We start from the raw sequence: 16,352 nt of genomic DNA on the forward strand, positions 1-16,352 counted from the left end.
GCAGTGAGAGACATGAGGTGAAAGATGACAAAAATATCTATGTTTTGATGTATAAACAGTAAAAGTGGATGGAGTTTATTTATTTATTTATTAACCTTTATTCAACCAGGCAAATCCCATTGAGATCACAGATCTCTTCTGCAAGGGAGGCCTGGGCCTGAAGGCAGCCTAACATGTATGTTTTTGGTCTGTGGGAGGAAACCGGAGTACCCGGAGAAAACCCACGCAAGCACGAGAAGAACATGCAAACTGCACACAGAAAGACCCCAGGTCCAACCGGGGATTGAACCCAGAACCTTCTTGCTGTGAGGCAACAGTGCTAACCACTGAGCCGCCGTGCTGCTAAAGTTAGAAAGGTTGCTCAAATTTAGAAATATTTAGACATTTCAAAAGCTACATTTCCAACATCATCAAGTTTCAGTGGATATTCTATGGAAAAACCTGTAAAAATCATAAAAAAAAACTGTGATTGTGTAAAATCTGTAAGATATCCAAATGCCAGTTCCGATATATAAAGTCCAACTTTCTGTGAGCCATTTAAACTTTGAATGATGATTCTACCGTCAAGTGTAACTAAGTTATAAATCTCCAAAAAGGATTTGATTTTCTCAAGTATTAAACCAAAATCCCATTGAATATCATTGTTTTTCTTGTGCAGAATTTTGCAAATTGTGTCTACGTTGTGCAATATACTGCTACCAAAAGTCATATTTTTCCTAGTTGAGGTGAACATTGTTATGTCTAATTTGCATGTTTTATTTTAAAATTGGATGACAAAATACTTGATGCAGTTAGAGAGGACACGGAGGAAGTTGGAGTGAGAACAGAGGATGCAGAGAACAGAGTGAGATGGAGGAGGATGACTCGCTGTGGCGACCCTTGAAGAGGGAAAAGCTGAAAGAAGAAAAAGAAGAAGAAGGATGACAAAATACAGAACAAATGGTCTTTAATGGAATGGTAATAAAGGTGCTTCAATGCGTTGGATTTACAACTAGGAGTGAAAAGTAAGTTTGGGTCACAGTGTACATGTAGATGAGAATATGGATGATGAAAGAACTACAACTCTGAGAAATAACGAAAACTGCAGTTTCTGAAACCAGAATAATTTTAAAGTAAAAGATGAATAAGTATTTCCCATGTAAGATCAGTTTACCAGTTTTAGATGCGTCTTTCAGCTGAGTGGACTGAACACTGATGTTTTCAGAAGCAGCTTGCAGGGTGAACACACCATGTTTATCCTGCATTTCAATCTGGACCTACACAACAATTACACAAAATATTTGTTTACAAAATTCTATCAAATTTATGTCAACTCTAATGTTTATCATAAAATGTCTTCAAACTAAAATAGTTTTATTCAATTAAATGCATTTTTCCAATCCAAACCAATCCAACTTTATTTATAAAGCACTTTAAAAAATGCCTTAGAGGACCAAAGTGCTGTACAGACAAGTGAAAAGGCACAAAAGGATTAAAAAATCAAACAAAAAATGATTAAAAAGACATAAGCAGCTATGCAATTATAAAAATTAAATCAATTAAAGAAAAATCAAATAAATAAATAACAATAATGAATTCAACATCTCACATGGTAAAAGCCTGCGGAAAAAGATAGGTTTTAAGATGAGATTTAAAAACAGACTGGTTTTCACTGACTTTTAACACAGTGTGATTTGATTTGGCTTTTCTTTTGATGCCTTTGATAATTTTTTTTGCTATTTTTTTTCTTAAAATTACCGCCATTGCCTTTTAGTTTTAAGCACTTTGGCGACAACTGCTGTTTTAAATGCGTTTGATAAATAAATTTGACTCGACTATATATACATTGATCCCTTTTATGAATAAAAAGGGCAGTGTTGTGCTTCTTCCCACCTGAGCGGGGGCGTTCCCATCGTTTAGCAGAACCAAAGGCAAGGTTTTTCTTTGGCCCACCAAAACCTGTCCAAATTGTATCACTGGGCTTCCTTCACTGTTTTCTAGAGCTGGATGGACCACACACACGCTGGGCAGAATGCCTTCTCCTGTTAACTCAAACTCTAGCGTCCTGTTTTTGGATGTTGGTGTCGTTCTGGATACAGCAGAGAAATTACAGTTTAAAAGCTGTGACAGTTTTGTTTTTAATTCAGATCCCAGCACAGATGTTTACACAACAATGCAGTATTTCACCTGGAAAGTCCTTCTACTGTGACTTCGAACGCAGCGCTGTAATGCTGCAAGACTTGTGGTGTGAAGGTGGCCACAGCAAATGCATGTGACTGAGCGGGGATGTTCAGACTTGTAGCAAGCAGGCCAAACACCTCCATATGTCGTGGCATCTGACATACAAACAAAAACATCTATTTTAGATGTTCTGGCTTCAGTTTGCATTTAAAGCTATAGCTACCAGAAGGTTATAAGTCTCACCTTAGCGTGGGCATATTTGATGGCCAAGTTGAGCCTGCAGGAGATCTTACTGGTGTTGGTCAGTCGGAAGCGGGCCTGAGCGGTTCTCCCAATCAGGACTTTGTTGAAGGTGAACCTGTTCTCTTTCAGGACATAAATGCCTTCAGCATCACAGAACTGCTCTGAGGACAGCTGGTCACTGTTGTGGCACAGAAAGTGTTCCTCAAATATGGAGGCCATGTCTAACAGAATGCCTGGGAAACAAAACAACGAAAAGATGAGTAACGAAATGCTTTGAGAATGAAATACATTCAGCTGTTCAGGATGACTTGTAGTTAGTTTTTTTAAATAATGTCTTAAAAGTTTCAGTGGCTGACGAGTCATTACTGAAGGAACTGGAGTTTTACTATATGTGCAGAATGTTGATAGATAATTGCTTGCTGACCTTCCCTAAAAACAGTCATTAAAAAACAAGTATATCTACAGTAAAACCTGTGAACATGGTTCAACATTTATAAAGTCTTGTAAACATGAAAGTTACCCATGCTTTGTGACCTAATTCACCAAGATGTCATAAGAAATGCTGACTTTTACTAATAATAAATGGTTATTTATGCCTGGCAGACACGTTTTATAAACATTTATAATCATTATTAAATAAACGCCCATTTTTTGAGCTATCGGACCACATATGGTGCTAAATATGACCACTCACTTTGCCTCTGTCCATTTTAAATAAACAGATATAAACAAGTCTGGGTTTTTTCTGAACCTTACTTTATGTTCATCTTCTTTGCATCAGTGCGAAGGGAGCAAAGTGCTTACTCAGATTTTTAAATAAAAAATATTCAAGGACCAGATTAACGACACAAACCTTGGTTTAACAGGGAAAACATTTGCTATTATTTACTAATATGGTAATAACAGTGATGTTTGTGTTTATGGAAAAAAAATTATCAGTGTACAAAATATAGAGGGTACAGTAGTCCCTTGCAACTTCACGATTCAACTTTTGTGGACTCGCTTTTTTGCGGTTTTTCAAAGTACAGTGCTGATAAGTACTGATATGCAAGACTGTACACAACAACAAAAAAAGAAGCGCCACCATTTTGTGGTTTTCTCTCAATAAGCTTGACTGTATCGCCAGTCTAAAAGACTACATTATCCACAAGGCAACAGTACACTACCCAGAAGGCAAACTTGCTTTCTGCTGGAGGGACAGTTTTGATCTGATCTGATCTGTCTGGGAAATGTGAGTCATTTTCCAAGTTTTCCCTGATTTTCAGAGTCACTGGGAACCCTGTAATCCAACGCCCATGATTCAATGTGTAACAACATGAATGGGTTGCTGTGTTATTTTTCCCAACTAGCAGTTCTTCCTATTTGTTAGCCATTCAGGAATATGTTTTGTACCCAATTATATTACTCACTTGCTGCCTATTAACTGCCTCTGATGTAAAGTTATGAACATAAATTATATTTTTAAAAAGTTGGAATCAGTCATATTCTTATTAGTGGGACAAATTTCAAATTCTTTCACTTGGTTTAAAGACTTCAGCCAGCAGTCTGTACTGCAACCCATCAGGCTGAAGGGTGGGGTCCCGGCCGCTGATGTCTATGAGCAGACATTGGTTCCAGCTGCCCTGCTGCTCAGCCACACAGTCCACCGTCACCTGCTGCTGAGACTTCGGCTGTATGGATCCACTGCAGGGAGACACCGAGAACAGCCCCGTTGTGAGGTGGTTCTGAAGGCAACGCAAGAAAAAAAAAATCATATAGAGGAGAATAAAATGGTCAGTTACTGAGATAGTATAAAAATCATTTTTAACATCACACATCAACATGATTATAGTTTTTTTTTTATCCTTTGATTGTGTTGTGCAGTTAAATTATCACTTACAAAAAACATAAAACCTTCCGAAAACAATTTTTCATATAAATCAATAACCATGCAACAGCTATAAGGTGACAAAAATAAACAGCTTTATTTAAGCAATATAAATGTTTAACCACAGCAGAAACACTGTAAACGTACAGTATTGTGCTGTCAGTTGGTGCTGGTCTTTCAAGAGCATTTTACCTGATGATTATTTGATTCTTTCTGAAGAGGCTCCTGCCTGATTTTGGTACTGGCACCAGTGGACTTGGCAGAAAAACTCTCTCTGCATATCATCTTACCTGGATAACTGAAATCAGAGTCAAAGGGTTAAAAGCTCTGTTTTATAAAAATAAAATAATCTTTTACAGTTTATGTTTTTAATTTGGTTTTAAAACAATGAACTGGTCATCAACTTGCCATTATTTTCAAACAGTGGAAATATTTAGAGGTATTCATGACAGGTGAAAACATTTTACACTCTGTATCATTCAAGTTCATGTACTAGAAGGATGGATGGATGGATAGATAGATAGATAGATAGATAGATAGATAGATAGATAGATAGATGGATAGATGGATAGATGGATAGATGGATAGATAGATAAATAGATAGATAGATAGATAGATAGATAGATAGATAGATAGATAGATATGCCATTTTATCCATACATTTTTCGAAGATCCAGATTTGAAACCATGTGAGTAATGGTGAAACCAATCGGGAAATGTCCAGTGTTTTCTATCGTAATGCTTTGGGTTTTCTTGGTGCCGTAAACCAGAGGCCCAAAGTCAATGTCACACGCAGGAGAGATCTTGTATCTAAGAGAAACCAGACATAAGTTTATCACAACCCTCTCTAAATATAAGATAACAGAAGGCTTAAAACAAGATAAAATTGATTAACTTTCCAGCACAAAATAAGGACTGACTGTAATGATGTCAACATGTTTATGGACCACAAATAAATAAAAAAAATTTAATATATCAGCAACCTGGAAAAAACAGCCTGGACTGATGTCTTGAAGCTTATTTTGGCTATGCATTCTTCTCCTTTTCCAAGGCTGGGTTCAATAACCTGCAGAAGATTACGTCAGTTACCCTTGTGTTCAAATCATTTTCACTTCACAAAGCTCTGATTTTAGGCTAAACAAGCAGTCTGGCATCTTTTAGTTACTTAACCTATAGTAAACAAAAAAGTTACAAATTAACTTATGTCCTCAATAACACTATGTTTAAGAAGCAAAAGCCACAATAAAAAATAAAAGCTTATTCAACAATTGTATTTCTTTAGCACTTGTTTAAAACTGTTTTCCCCCTCAATACACTGAGATGGTTTTACTTCTGCTGAGCCCACATCTTACATTTATAAAGATCATGAAGGTCATGTTTTTGCTCGGCTGAGGCAGCGCAGAGTGACGGATCCTGAGGAGCGATTTTTGATAGTGACCTTTTTTTAGGCCTAGATGCAGCCACACACTAACAGGTTGCTAGCAGACATAAAATATTTTGACTTTTTAGGGTGTGATAAAATGCAGTTAGAGAGGACATGCGTGTAGCTGGAGTGAAGACAGAGGCTGATGATGATGTGTCCTCTCCATTTATTCCATTACATGTGACATACACCCAAGTGGTGCAGCGAGCAGCTATGTAAGCTGCCCAGAGAGCAGTTGGGGAATAAAGTGTCTTGCTCAAGGACACCACGACATTTGAGCATAGCAGGGAGTTGAACCTGTGACTTTCTGGTTCCAAGTCTACCACTGCACCACAGCTGCAATAGAGCAATCTGTCAGTAGTTTAACTTTTATTGTTTTCCTTCATTTAAAGAACCAACCTGAAAATGAAACCAAACTTAACCTTTCATTTCACACTCAGTCAAAACAGCTTTTACCAACCATCTTTGGGTTTAATCTACCCCCACACCTGACAAGTCAGCACGGGCTGTTCTTTGATGAAAACCTCCTTATCAGGTTTGCAGGTGAACAGCAGTGTTACAAACTTCTTATTGGGCAACACAGTGCCGCTCGGTGGAGACACCATAAAAATGGACTCCAGGTTTGGAAGAGGTGGGTTGGTCTGCTCAGTTGTACACCTCATGGAAAGAAACAAAAATGAAGTGAATAATACTCCTTCAGTGAAATGAAAACAGCTCGACGTGGAACTGAAAACATTATAAAGAAAAAAAATGAACTGTTCAAACTTACTTGAAGAAACATTCATATTTTCCACTGTTTACAAGTCTGAGAGAGAGTTTGGTTTCTTCAAAGACTCTGATGGTTCCAAAGTCCAAAGCTGCTTCTTCTGCAGAACAGGAGCAAACTTCTACTATATTTCCAGTTTTTATATTGGGGCCTGAGATGTGACTCGATCCATCAGAAATAAACCAAGACAAACAGAAAGAGAAAGGGATCGAGTGAAAGATGTATCAAAGCAGTAGTTCCCAACGTAGAGATCAGGACTCCATTGTAGGTCATGTCATGTCATCAGGGGGAAGATCATTTCTAGATACTAACTTATATTAAAACATGAGTGCTTATGGTTTACATAATGGTTACAAAGAATAAAAACAGTCATCATAACTTAGTACAAATGATACTGTGACTGATAAAACTGTTGTCATTATATCTATGTTTATTTGGGTTGTGAGCTACAAATGTTTGGGAACTGTATTAAAGGGCCAGTTTGATTTAGACACCTACTGGTGAGGTCACCAATTACAGTGGAAAACATCTCTATTTGTCTTATTTTAGGTCTTCATTTTGGGTTTGTTTGTCTCTTTAATGACTACAGAGTGCTACATGGTCTGAACCCAAGAAAACAAAAAAAGCTATGTTTATTGTCACTAGTTTTCAAGTTGTAAACATACTTGTTGTTATATTAGTTTTTAAACTCAACAAAACAGATCACAAAAATCACAATTCCTCAAATGTACTACAGTGACAGAATAAAAACTATATACATTTTACATTTACAAACTGTAATCACATACAGAAGATTTGAATAGAATGTTTAAATAGAAATATAAAAGCATTAAATACTGCTTGGTAATGCCTGTTTTTTTTTTTCCCCCAATCATTGTCTCACCATTTCTTATTTCATAAATCTTGTTTTGCTTGTGTCAGAAAAACTCTGGATGTCGAGGTTAAGAGTGCTCCAAGGCTGTAACTTAAAAACCTAAAGGCAGAATAAGCTATTTTTTCCTTTTTGCTTAGAAAACATTAAAACTTGGCAGTTATTCACTCAATCAATAACAACAAGTTGGAGAGTGACGTGGGGAGAGGCTGAAGTGTTCAAAATTTAAATAAAAGAGACCAACCACAGAATTAATCTTTAGGAGATAAAAATACAAGTTACACGTTACTTTTTTAAAGTTTCAACATTCTGAAACACAAATGGACACTTCAGCCACCTCGATATAACTGCTACTGCACAGATTAGTTTGTCTGAAAATCTGATATAAACCTTGTGAACCTGGATGTGTTTTTATTGTTCTTGTGATAATCACTGGCTGCGGTTTGTTCCCTTCCACAAACTAGTAAAGCACAACCAGAGGACAGTCTGCAAAAAAAAAAACTACCAGCAGACCATCAGACAGAGAACATCTGCAGGGATTACTTCAGTGTCAATCAAAATTATTATATAATCATTTTGTTTTTGTGTGCTTTTCTCTATATTGATTTTTATAATGCTTAATTTAATTATTTACGTAGGGTTTTACAGTTTGTACCTGGTGTGATCTCCAGATTTATATCGAAAGCTTCAGCAGTGACCTGTATGTTTTCTGTTTGCACAATTCCCAGAATGTTTTCCACGTCAGATACCTGAAACACAAACACACGTAATCGAAAACTGTACGAGTCTGAAATCTGCCAACAGCAATATTCAGATGGTGCTTAGAAAATGCATATCAAGCATAAATCTGTTTTCATCACAAGCATCTTTAAAGCTTTACTTTACCTCCAGACGTAAGATCTTTTTAATGACAACGGGCCTTTTGGCATGGAAGCATGCGGTGAAAGGAAAGGATGAATGCGATGAGATGACACCCTGAGCCTGTGGCACCACAAATTCCTCTCCCAAATCCTCCACCCCCTGCAGCCTCCAAGATACTGGAAGAGCCGTCTTATTATGCATCATCACGCTACAACTGTGCTTCCTGTGGAGAAAAATCAAAGAAAATATAATGAGTAGAATTAAAAAAAACAACAACAGCTTCTCATTTATTTAAAAAAAATCAAAGATTTTTTTAATTTGTCAAACTGATAAGAACTAGTGTTTTACATAAATTATGTTTTACCCCACGATACTCTTCTTTACGGCTTTCAGAATCAGAATCAGAATAAGCTTTACTATCACTGCACTGAGATACAACGAGAACATAATAATGAAGTTGAACGTTGGTTTAAAATAATGCAGATCACCTGCTGCCTTTGCCTCTGAAAATGAAATATAATATGAGGTCTGCTTTTTGTGGGTTTGTTTCAGTACCTTTGGAAAAGAATTTTGCCAAAGTGCAGATGTTTGCTCTCCAGCTCCAGCTCTGGGCGGACACCCCAGCAGGAGAAGTTGATTATTACATCCTCAGAATTGTCTTTGATTTTACAAACTAAACTGTCCTTTATTTGTCCCTGCTTTGTTGGATAGGCCCAAACTGTCAGCTCCTAACGAGGAAGAAAAGTCAAATGTTCAACTGTTGGTACATTTGTTAAATTAAGTAATTCACAGTTATTTAAGGGATGATACCTGTTTTTGACAAGGTGCTAGGGTCATTGTTGGGGGGTCCAGCAGATATGTAGTGGCCTGGGTGTCCTGAAGAAAACTGAACTTGACCTCTGCTTCTAAACCAGAATTGTTATGAATTACCAGCCTCTCTGAATTCTCAGGATATTTATTTTTCTTGAATCTAAACACACAGATGGAACTCTTTGAGTGAAACGATAATAACTGATACGAACACATGCAGCCCATTGACTCCCACTGCTCTGTCTCTCACCTGTCTCTGGTTTTACTGCACAGCAAAGGTCCAAACTCAAAGTACTCAGCTTTAATGATGTAGGACTTCTGAAGTCCTTCCTTTTCTTGTGGCACCTTCTTACTGTGTGCAAAAAGTGTCCTGTGGAATCAGATTTGACGCAACGTTTGTTTAAAATGTAGATTTATGTAATGCTTTCCTGTTTGTTTGAGGATACTATACTGATGCTTCATGTACAGATTTGACAGTTTGCTTTGAAAAATGTATATTACAAAACTTTTCAGTCCAGGCTTTAAGCTCAAAATTGTCTCTGAAGGAAACTTTGATGAACACATGAACAGAAGATGAACTGCACTGGCTGCACAATAAGATACTAATGTTTGAGAATGTCATGGTAAAATATTTTGAACACATAAAACAGCTCCATTTTACCATTTATCTTCAATTTTTTCAAGTTATATTTTTATTAAATCAAGCAAACTGACGTGTATTTGTTGCAGATGGAGGGATAGGTGCACAGGCCTTTGCAGGTGAGCTGGTAATGTTTGCAGCTCCCTGCGAGCTCAAAATTAAAGGTCTGCTCAAACACTCCTGGGGACTCTGAATAGAACCAGATTTTCAGAATAACTTCACCTCCAGCTGGTACAATCCAGCGAAATGCAGTCAGGCTAAATAACAAAAGCACACAGTCAGACAGTTAGCAAAAGTCCATACAAGAAGCTTATTTGTAGAGTTTGTTGGTGTGAGGTTTTACTTGCCTCTGGCTGCGTTTCAGCTCCAACTGTCTTTGGTGCTGAGTCTGGTCAGTTAATTCAGAAGCAGAGGAGGTTTGTGAAAGCAAGCAAGCTCCATCAAACTTGCTCTTCTCGCTCTCTCTGCCCCTTTTTTCTTTTTCTTTCACCACTGAGGTCTTCTTGATGCTTCTCTTGTGGCTTCTAGAGACTGTCTTTTCCTTTGTGCACAAAAAGCACAAACATAAATCAGATATTTGGGTGCCAGTTTACATTACAATTGCTCGATAAGATGGTAACAGTAGATAATCAAAATGTAATAATTAGAAACTACCGTATAATTACTAAAGTCATAACCAGGTAATTGAATACAAGTAACACTTAATACACAAGGTTGGTGTATAGGCTGAAATGCACGCAAAAGTGTAACAAGAGTACCATATGCGTCACATTATGCATGCACTGACAACCTATTTGAGAGGATCTGTGTGTGTTTTGTGATCCTTGTGTTATCTGTCCTGCCCTCCTCAGTGTTTTTCCCTCATGTAATCAGCTCCTGCCTCTGACACCTGTTGTCCTTCCCCAGGTGTTTGTGTTTATCCCCTCGTCAGTGTCTTTATATATTCTGCATTTCCTTATTGTTCCCCTGTTTGTGGATTGTCCTGTACGGTGTCATGCTCCGTCCTCTCTCTGTGTCTTCTCATCATTTATGTAAGTTTTGCTGCCAAGTCAGTGCTTTTTGTTTATATTAACAAATATTCCTTATCTTAGTCTCGAGTTCCCGAGTCCTGGCTGCAACTTGGGTCCAACCACACTACAGAACATGACACTATTAAACAGCAATACAGCAATCTATAGCAATAGCCTGGACAAGCAAAATACCTTGTATATAATTTGACCTTGATTTGTGACCTTGAACTTGGAGCTGGTGTCATGAAAAGTGAGTGTGACTGTCCAGCTAGAGATGATGCTTATTTGTATCGTTTCATTAAATTATCTTAGGTGTCCAGAAGTTTTGGACAGGACAAGCAAGGACTCTGTTTTAAATTTCACTTTGATTTGTGACCTTGATCTTAGAGCGTGTCTCATGAAGGTGTACCTGACACTTTGTCTAGTGATGATGCTTGTGTGAATGAAATTTAATTCAACAGATCTTTAACAGATCAGAAGTTATAGGTGACAAAAGCAAAGACGGTGTTTTAACTTTGACCTTGATTTGTGACCTTGACCTTGAAGCAGGTGGTGATGTGTATATTCAATTCAGTTTATTTAGATAGTGCCAAGTCACAACAGAAGTTGTCACAGGGAACTGTACAAAAACAATCACCTACATTCTAAAAGCCAATTAGTAAAAGTTATTTTATAAGGAAGCCAGCAGACCGAGTTGAATTTTCACTTCGTCATAGTCTCCCATTCTGAGCAAGCACAAAGGAAACAGTGGAAAGGAAAAACTCACTCCTAACAGAAAGAATCTTGAGCAGATCCAAAGTTATGGTCGGGACAAGAGAAAGTTTTACTGACGGACAGAGAATATACCATAATATTTCCCTTCTTCGAAAAGCATATAAAAAGGGAACATTGGCTTGTAATGTAATTAGTTTCTGAATTATTAAACAGGTGGTATTCACAATGTGATGATGCTGTTTTGTTGGAACCCTTAATGCTATAAACTGGTGTGATCCTAATGAAACTGGCTGTCTGTATGTCAAATGTTTTCAGATGGACACTGATTACTGAGAACACTCTAACACACGTGTGCTGGTGTAGAAAAATAACATTACCTTTGCTGGTGTATCCTCTACAGTGTCTTTCTTCTCCTCTTCCTCATCCACCACTGATGGACCCAGAAAGGTGAAACAAGTCTGTTGGGGCTTAAATTGTTCTCTGAGTTTCGGGAAAGGAACAACGGAGAAGGTAGTCAAAGGAAGGATAGGAGGGTCGCTTGGCCCCAACCCTAAATTATCCAAAACCTATAGAAAGAAAAGCAGAGAACAACATGGATTACAAATCCATAAAAAGCATAAAAACTAGTCAAAAACAGAAGTGGAATTCAATCTGAGGAGAAGAAATCTTGGATCATGACATACCTCTTCTAGAGGAGGCAGGGAGCCGTTATTCAGCAGCTCTGAGGAGCTTCCTGTTACATTCAGGACTATGTGAGGGACAGTGAGTGGAGAAGACTCTGTATCTCCTGCCTTGCTGTTGTCTACAGCTGCTGGTTGACTGAGTAGAGGAGATATGATCTTACTGTTACTTTTCTTAGTCCTTTTAGCAGCAGGAGCCTGTAAAAAAGGAAGAGAATATTGGCTTCCTGACATTATAATACTGATGTTGTACTTGCTTGTCTTTGTTAGTTATCTATCGCCTGCTGCCAAAAGGCAAAATATGGACGATGATGTTTTGCCTGTGTCTATATTTGTGTTGGTGTGTCTGTCTGCAACCAAACTACATTATAAACCTGTGGATACATTTTATTGATATTTTTAGAAAGGGATTAGTAGTTGTACATCTACAACTGATTAAGCTTTTGAGACAAGATGGCTGCCACAGCCAACTGACATTAGAAAACATAAAAAAATGTCTATAACTCAATAAATTTGACAAATATTGAGTTAAAATTTAGTGTAGTTGTGGCTGAGAATAATTCATAGTGCATATTCAACGTGAGATATCATTATAATGCATAACGTTAAGGCTGATTTATATTTCACAAGCTGTAAGAGATATGACCTTGCTGACGTGGTTGTGAGACGTTCTTTTTCGCAAGGACATTTTATACTCCAAGAGAAACAGCGGGGATGAAGTTCTGGTAGGCCCTCCCACTGTAGCACACTTCTCACACGATCAGAAAATACACAGCAACAGAGCAGTTGGCAGAGTGGATGTTTAAAATTTCACTTGATGATGGAGGAGTTGGAGGTTTCTATAGTTAACTGAGGACAAGTGGTAAATTTGTCACATAGACCAACACGGTTTCCGACAGACGGTGCATAATACCAAGCAAACCTAACGTGCGTCTCCATGCTATGTACTGTGTAAGTTTACTCCCTTCCAGTGAGAACCACCATGGAGAGCCACCTGTGTCTCTGCACTGTTTCCTCCATGTACAGAAATTGTGCTCTCTCCTTCCAAGAGTTCTTTGACAATATTTATAAGTTTTGTTGGAACAGATGTAAAGATGACTACTTTCCAACAGCCTTGGCCAATGGATCCTCAGTGAAGCAGTTGAAGTGAAATGAGAACATTGTACGTCAACCGCGTAAACACGCCCATGAAGTTCTGACCATTAAGCTGACTCACTTCCTGTTTTTAAATCTGCTCTGAAGTCTCATTTTTCTCTTTGGCTTTTAACACAGCTTGAAATGTTTGTTACTGTTTGCTGATTTATGATTTGGTAGTTTATTACTTTTATGGTATTTGTTGAGTTCATAGTTTTTATGCTTGTATGTGTTAGTGTACAACACTTTGGCCAACGGTGTTGTTTAAAGTGCTTTATAAATAAAGTTGTATTGTTTTGTATTGTATTAACACAATACTTGGCATGTACCCTGCAAGACATCACTCCTGACAGGGGATTGTGCACAAAACCAGTTCTTGGAGGCGGTGCAAGAACAAAAACACATAATTTTTGTCACACCACATCAGCGAGAAAGCATTTTGGCATATCTGATGAAGTACAAATCAGCCTTTAATTTCAAAGTTTGACCAAATGGCTACAACTCTGTAACTTCTCCACCATTTTCATGAGGTGGTCAAGGAACGCTAAGCAAATTAATTACAAGGAAGGTACATAGAAGACCAACTTGTATTTTTATTCTACTAATATTTTTAGTTTGACATTAATGAATGATAAGATTGCACCTCAAAACTTCCTATAACTTATAATGTTTTATTAATAAGATTTTGTGTCCAAAGGTGAAAAAATAGCACGGCTTAGTGTCTCTTATTTCTCATTAGATTTAACTAAAATCAATGGACAGGGATCCTTTTTACCTGTTTGTCTGCCATGGCATCATCTGGACCTGAATGGGTTTCTCTACAAGGAACAGGGACCAGCAATAAGCCCTGGACCCGGTCCCAGTGCTGCAAAATGTGCTCCACCTCGACCTGGCTCTGCTCATATTCACTGAACTGACACTGGAGGTCATTCTTCATGCACCGGAAAGGTGAAAAACATTAAATGGTAAAAGAAGAAAGTAGTTTGCAGCTAAATGTTACATTATTTTAAGAAATGTGTCACTATTACGCTCAGCAGAAACTTACCTTTGTCTTTTCTTTTTTGTCTGGTGGATGAGGAGACTCTGTATGTAGTGGATTGGTTTCTTCTGGTTGCTTTATTGGATCCTCTGCTTCTTTGCTTGACTGCACTGTATAAATGAAAAAAATAAATAAAAGCAAGTAATGAAAGAGATCATTGTATTCCACTGATGTACTGAACAGCAGTGAAACTGTTTCACTTGCCGGCAGCTTCATTCAGATTTGGTTCTTCTTTTGCATCCACGAGTGACTCTTTTGAGTTGCTGAAGGAAGATATTCTCTGAATGTTCACTGTGACTGTTGACTAGAAAAAAAAAATTAACAAAGTGATTTTTATTGATATTTTCATTTTTAAACACACAACAACAAAGAACAGAGAACCTCACCTCTCACCACTTCCCTCCCACACTGGATCAATCAAACACACGCAAACAAATTAAACAGGCATTGACATACTTTCCACATACAATACAAAAAGCTGCCATGTGTCCCAAAATCTTTTGACAGACCCCTTCGGGGTATATCTTATTTTTTCCAAATGAATATGATACATCAACTCCTTTACTACCCAATTTACATATGCTAGGGGATGTGGGTCCTTTGACTTGAAAATAAATTTAATGAAATAATTATTGCTCATCAATTGGAAGATCAACAATATATGTCTTTGTGTTTCAGAGATTTATTGGCTGTGTTTTTGTTTCAAAGTGAACAGAAGGGATTCATTCAGACCTGTGTTTCGTTCGTCAAGCATTTCTTCCTTGAAACAGCTCTGATGTCCCTTTTTCCTCCTTTTGTATACTTTTTCTTTATCTCCTCTTCTTTCAGCCTCTTTTCCTTTTGATGCCTCCTTTCTTCTTCTTCTTTTGCCATCTGTTCAAGCTCCCTTAAACACAGTGGTGTAAGAATATGATTACTCTAAACAAATCTATCAATGGCAACAGAAAGGTCTAAGGGCACTAAAACGACATGAATCAACAGTTAAAAGAAGATCATTAAAAACTCTTAAAAGGGTTGTCTGTGATTTAAAACATTAGATGTTTCACTAGAGTTGGCATCTAAAAATCTCTGAAGTTGATTAAAAACATCTTTCTCCAAATCTTTAGACAGAAACAGCAGTTTTGAAACTAGTCTATAGTTTGAAAGAACTGATGGGCCGAGGCTTCTCTTTTTTATGAGAGGCTGCACCACAGCATGTTTAAAATCAGCTGAAACACAGCCTGGTGAAGGGAATGTTAATCAGAGCAACAACTAATGGACGAAGGTTGTGAAAAATGTTCTTAAAAAGACAAGAGGGAATGCTGTTTATAGATGATTTGGAAGGCTGCATTGTTGCACAATGTCTTTTAAAGCAGAAAAAGTAATCAGCTCAAATAGTTTGAAGGCAGCTGTGGTTTAAGGAAGTGAAAAAGAGTTAGTGTCACCATGAGCTGAAGATGGTCTCAGAGAAGAGATTTTTTGTTTCATTAAAACCTTTAAAACTTTTCACACAGTGCAAGAGATTCAGCAACATGACATCACAGAGATTCATCCATCCATCCATCCATCCATCCATTTTCTTTACCCGTTTATTCCATTTTGGGTCACGGGGGTCACTGGTGCCCATGTCCAGCAGTCACTGTGCGAGGGGCGGGGTACACCCTGGACGGGTCGCAAGTCCATCACAGGGCCACATAGAGACAAACAAGACAAACAACCATTCACTCTCCCACTCACACCTAGGGGCAATTTTAGAGTTACCAATCAGCCTAACATGCATGTTTTTGGTCTGTGGGAGGAAACCGGAGTACCCGGAGAAAACCCACGCATGCACGGAGAGAACATGCAAACTCCACCCAGAAAGGCCCCTGGACCGAGGTTTGAACCACACAGAGATTCACAACAGAGTCAAAAAGTGACAGAACCTCAGCTCTGTGACTGTTGTTGTGATTCTCGACCTGCCATTGTGTATCTGTTCCTCCTTCCTGATCCTCTCAAACCCAGCCGGTCGAAGCAGCTGGACGCTTGTCCTGAGCCTGGTTCTGCTGGAAGTGTCTTCTTCACGAGTGAGTTTTTCCTTTCCACTGCTGAATTTACTGTATGCTTGCTCAAGATGAGAGTCTGCGATGGAGTTAAACTCAAAGCAGTCTGCTCC

At 38.1% G+C, this 16,352-nt stretch overlaps 1 protein-coding gene across 1 annotated transcript in view; it reads right to left on the minus strand.

The window, feature by feature from the left end:
• Positions 1-16,352, minus strand: part of hydin (HYDIN axonemal central pair apparatus protein) — a 91,678-nt gene that overhangs the window by 18,489 nt on the left and 56,837 nt on the right. The window contains exons 41-62 of the mRNA XM_037683147.1: positions 14,951-15,104; positions 14,605-14,626; positions 14,225-14,328; positions 13,955-14,110; positions 12,049-12,243; positions 11,743-11,931; positions 9,989-10,182; positions 9,716-9,898; positions 9,252-9,371; positions 9,002-9,161; positions 8,747-8,919; positions 8,216-8,414; positions 7,977-8,079; positions 6,463-6,553; positions 6,182-6,350; positions 5,254-5,336; positions 4,957-5,080; positions 3,923-4,127; positions 2,404-2,636; positions 2,167-2,315; positions 1,873-2,068; positions 1,154-1,256 (exon numbers count right to left, since the gene is read on the minus strand). Coding sequence (XP_037539075.1) covers positions 1,154-1,256; positions 1,873-2,068; positions 2,167-2,315; positions 2,404-2,636; positions 3,923-4,127; positions 4,957-5,080; positions 5,254-5,336; positions 6,182-6,350; positions 6,463-6,553; positions 7,977-8,079; positions 8,216-8,414; positions 8,747-8,919; positions 9,002-9,161; positions 9,252-9,371; positions 9,716-9,898; positions 9,989-10,182; positions 11,743-11,931; positions 12,049-12,243; positions 13,955-14,110; positions 14,225-14,328; positions 14,605-14,626; positions 14,951-15,104 — 3,305 coding nt within the window. The remainder of the gene's footprint in view (positions 1-1,153; positions 1,257-1,872; positions 2,069-2,166; positions 2,316-2,403; positions 2,637-3,922; positions 4,128-4,956; positions 5,081-5,253; positions 5,337-6,181; positions 6,351-6,462; positions 6,554-7,976; positions 8,080-8,215; positions 8,415-8,746; positions 8,920-9,001; positions 9,162-9,251; positions 9,372-9,715; positions 9,899-9,988; positions 10,183-11,742; positions 11,932-12,048; positions 12,244-13,954; positions 14,111-14,224; positions 14,329-14,604; positions 14,627-14,950; positions 15,105-16,352) is intronic.

Source organism: Nematolebias whitei, chromosome 10 (genome assembly GCF_014905685.2).
Source record: "Nematolebias whitei isolate Nwh7 chromosome 10, NemWhi1, whole genome shotgun sequence".
Lineage (NCBI taxonomy): Eukaryota > Metazoa > Chordata > Actinopteri > Cyprinodontiformes > Rivulidae > Nematolebias > Nematolebias whitei.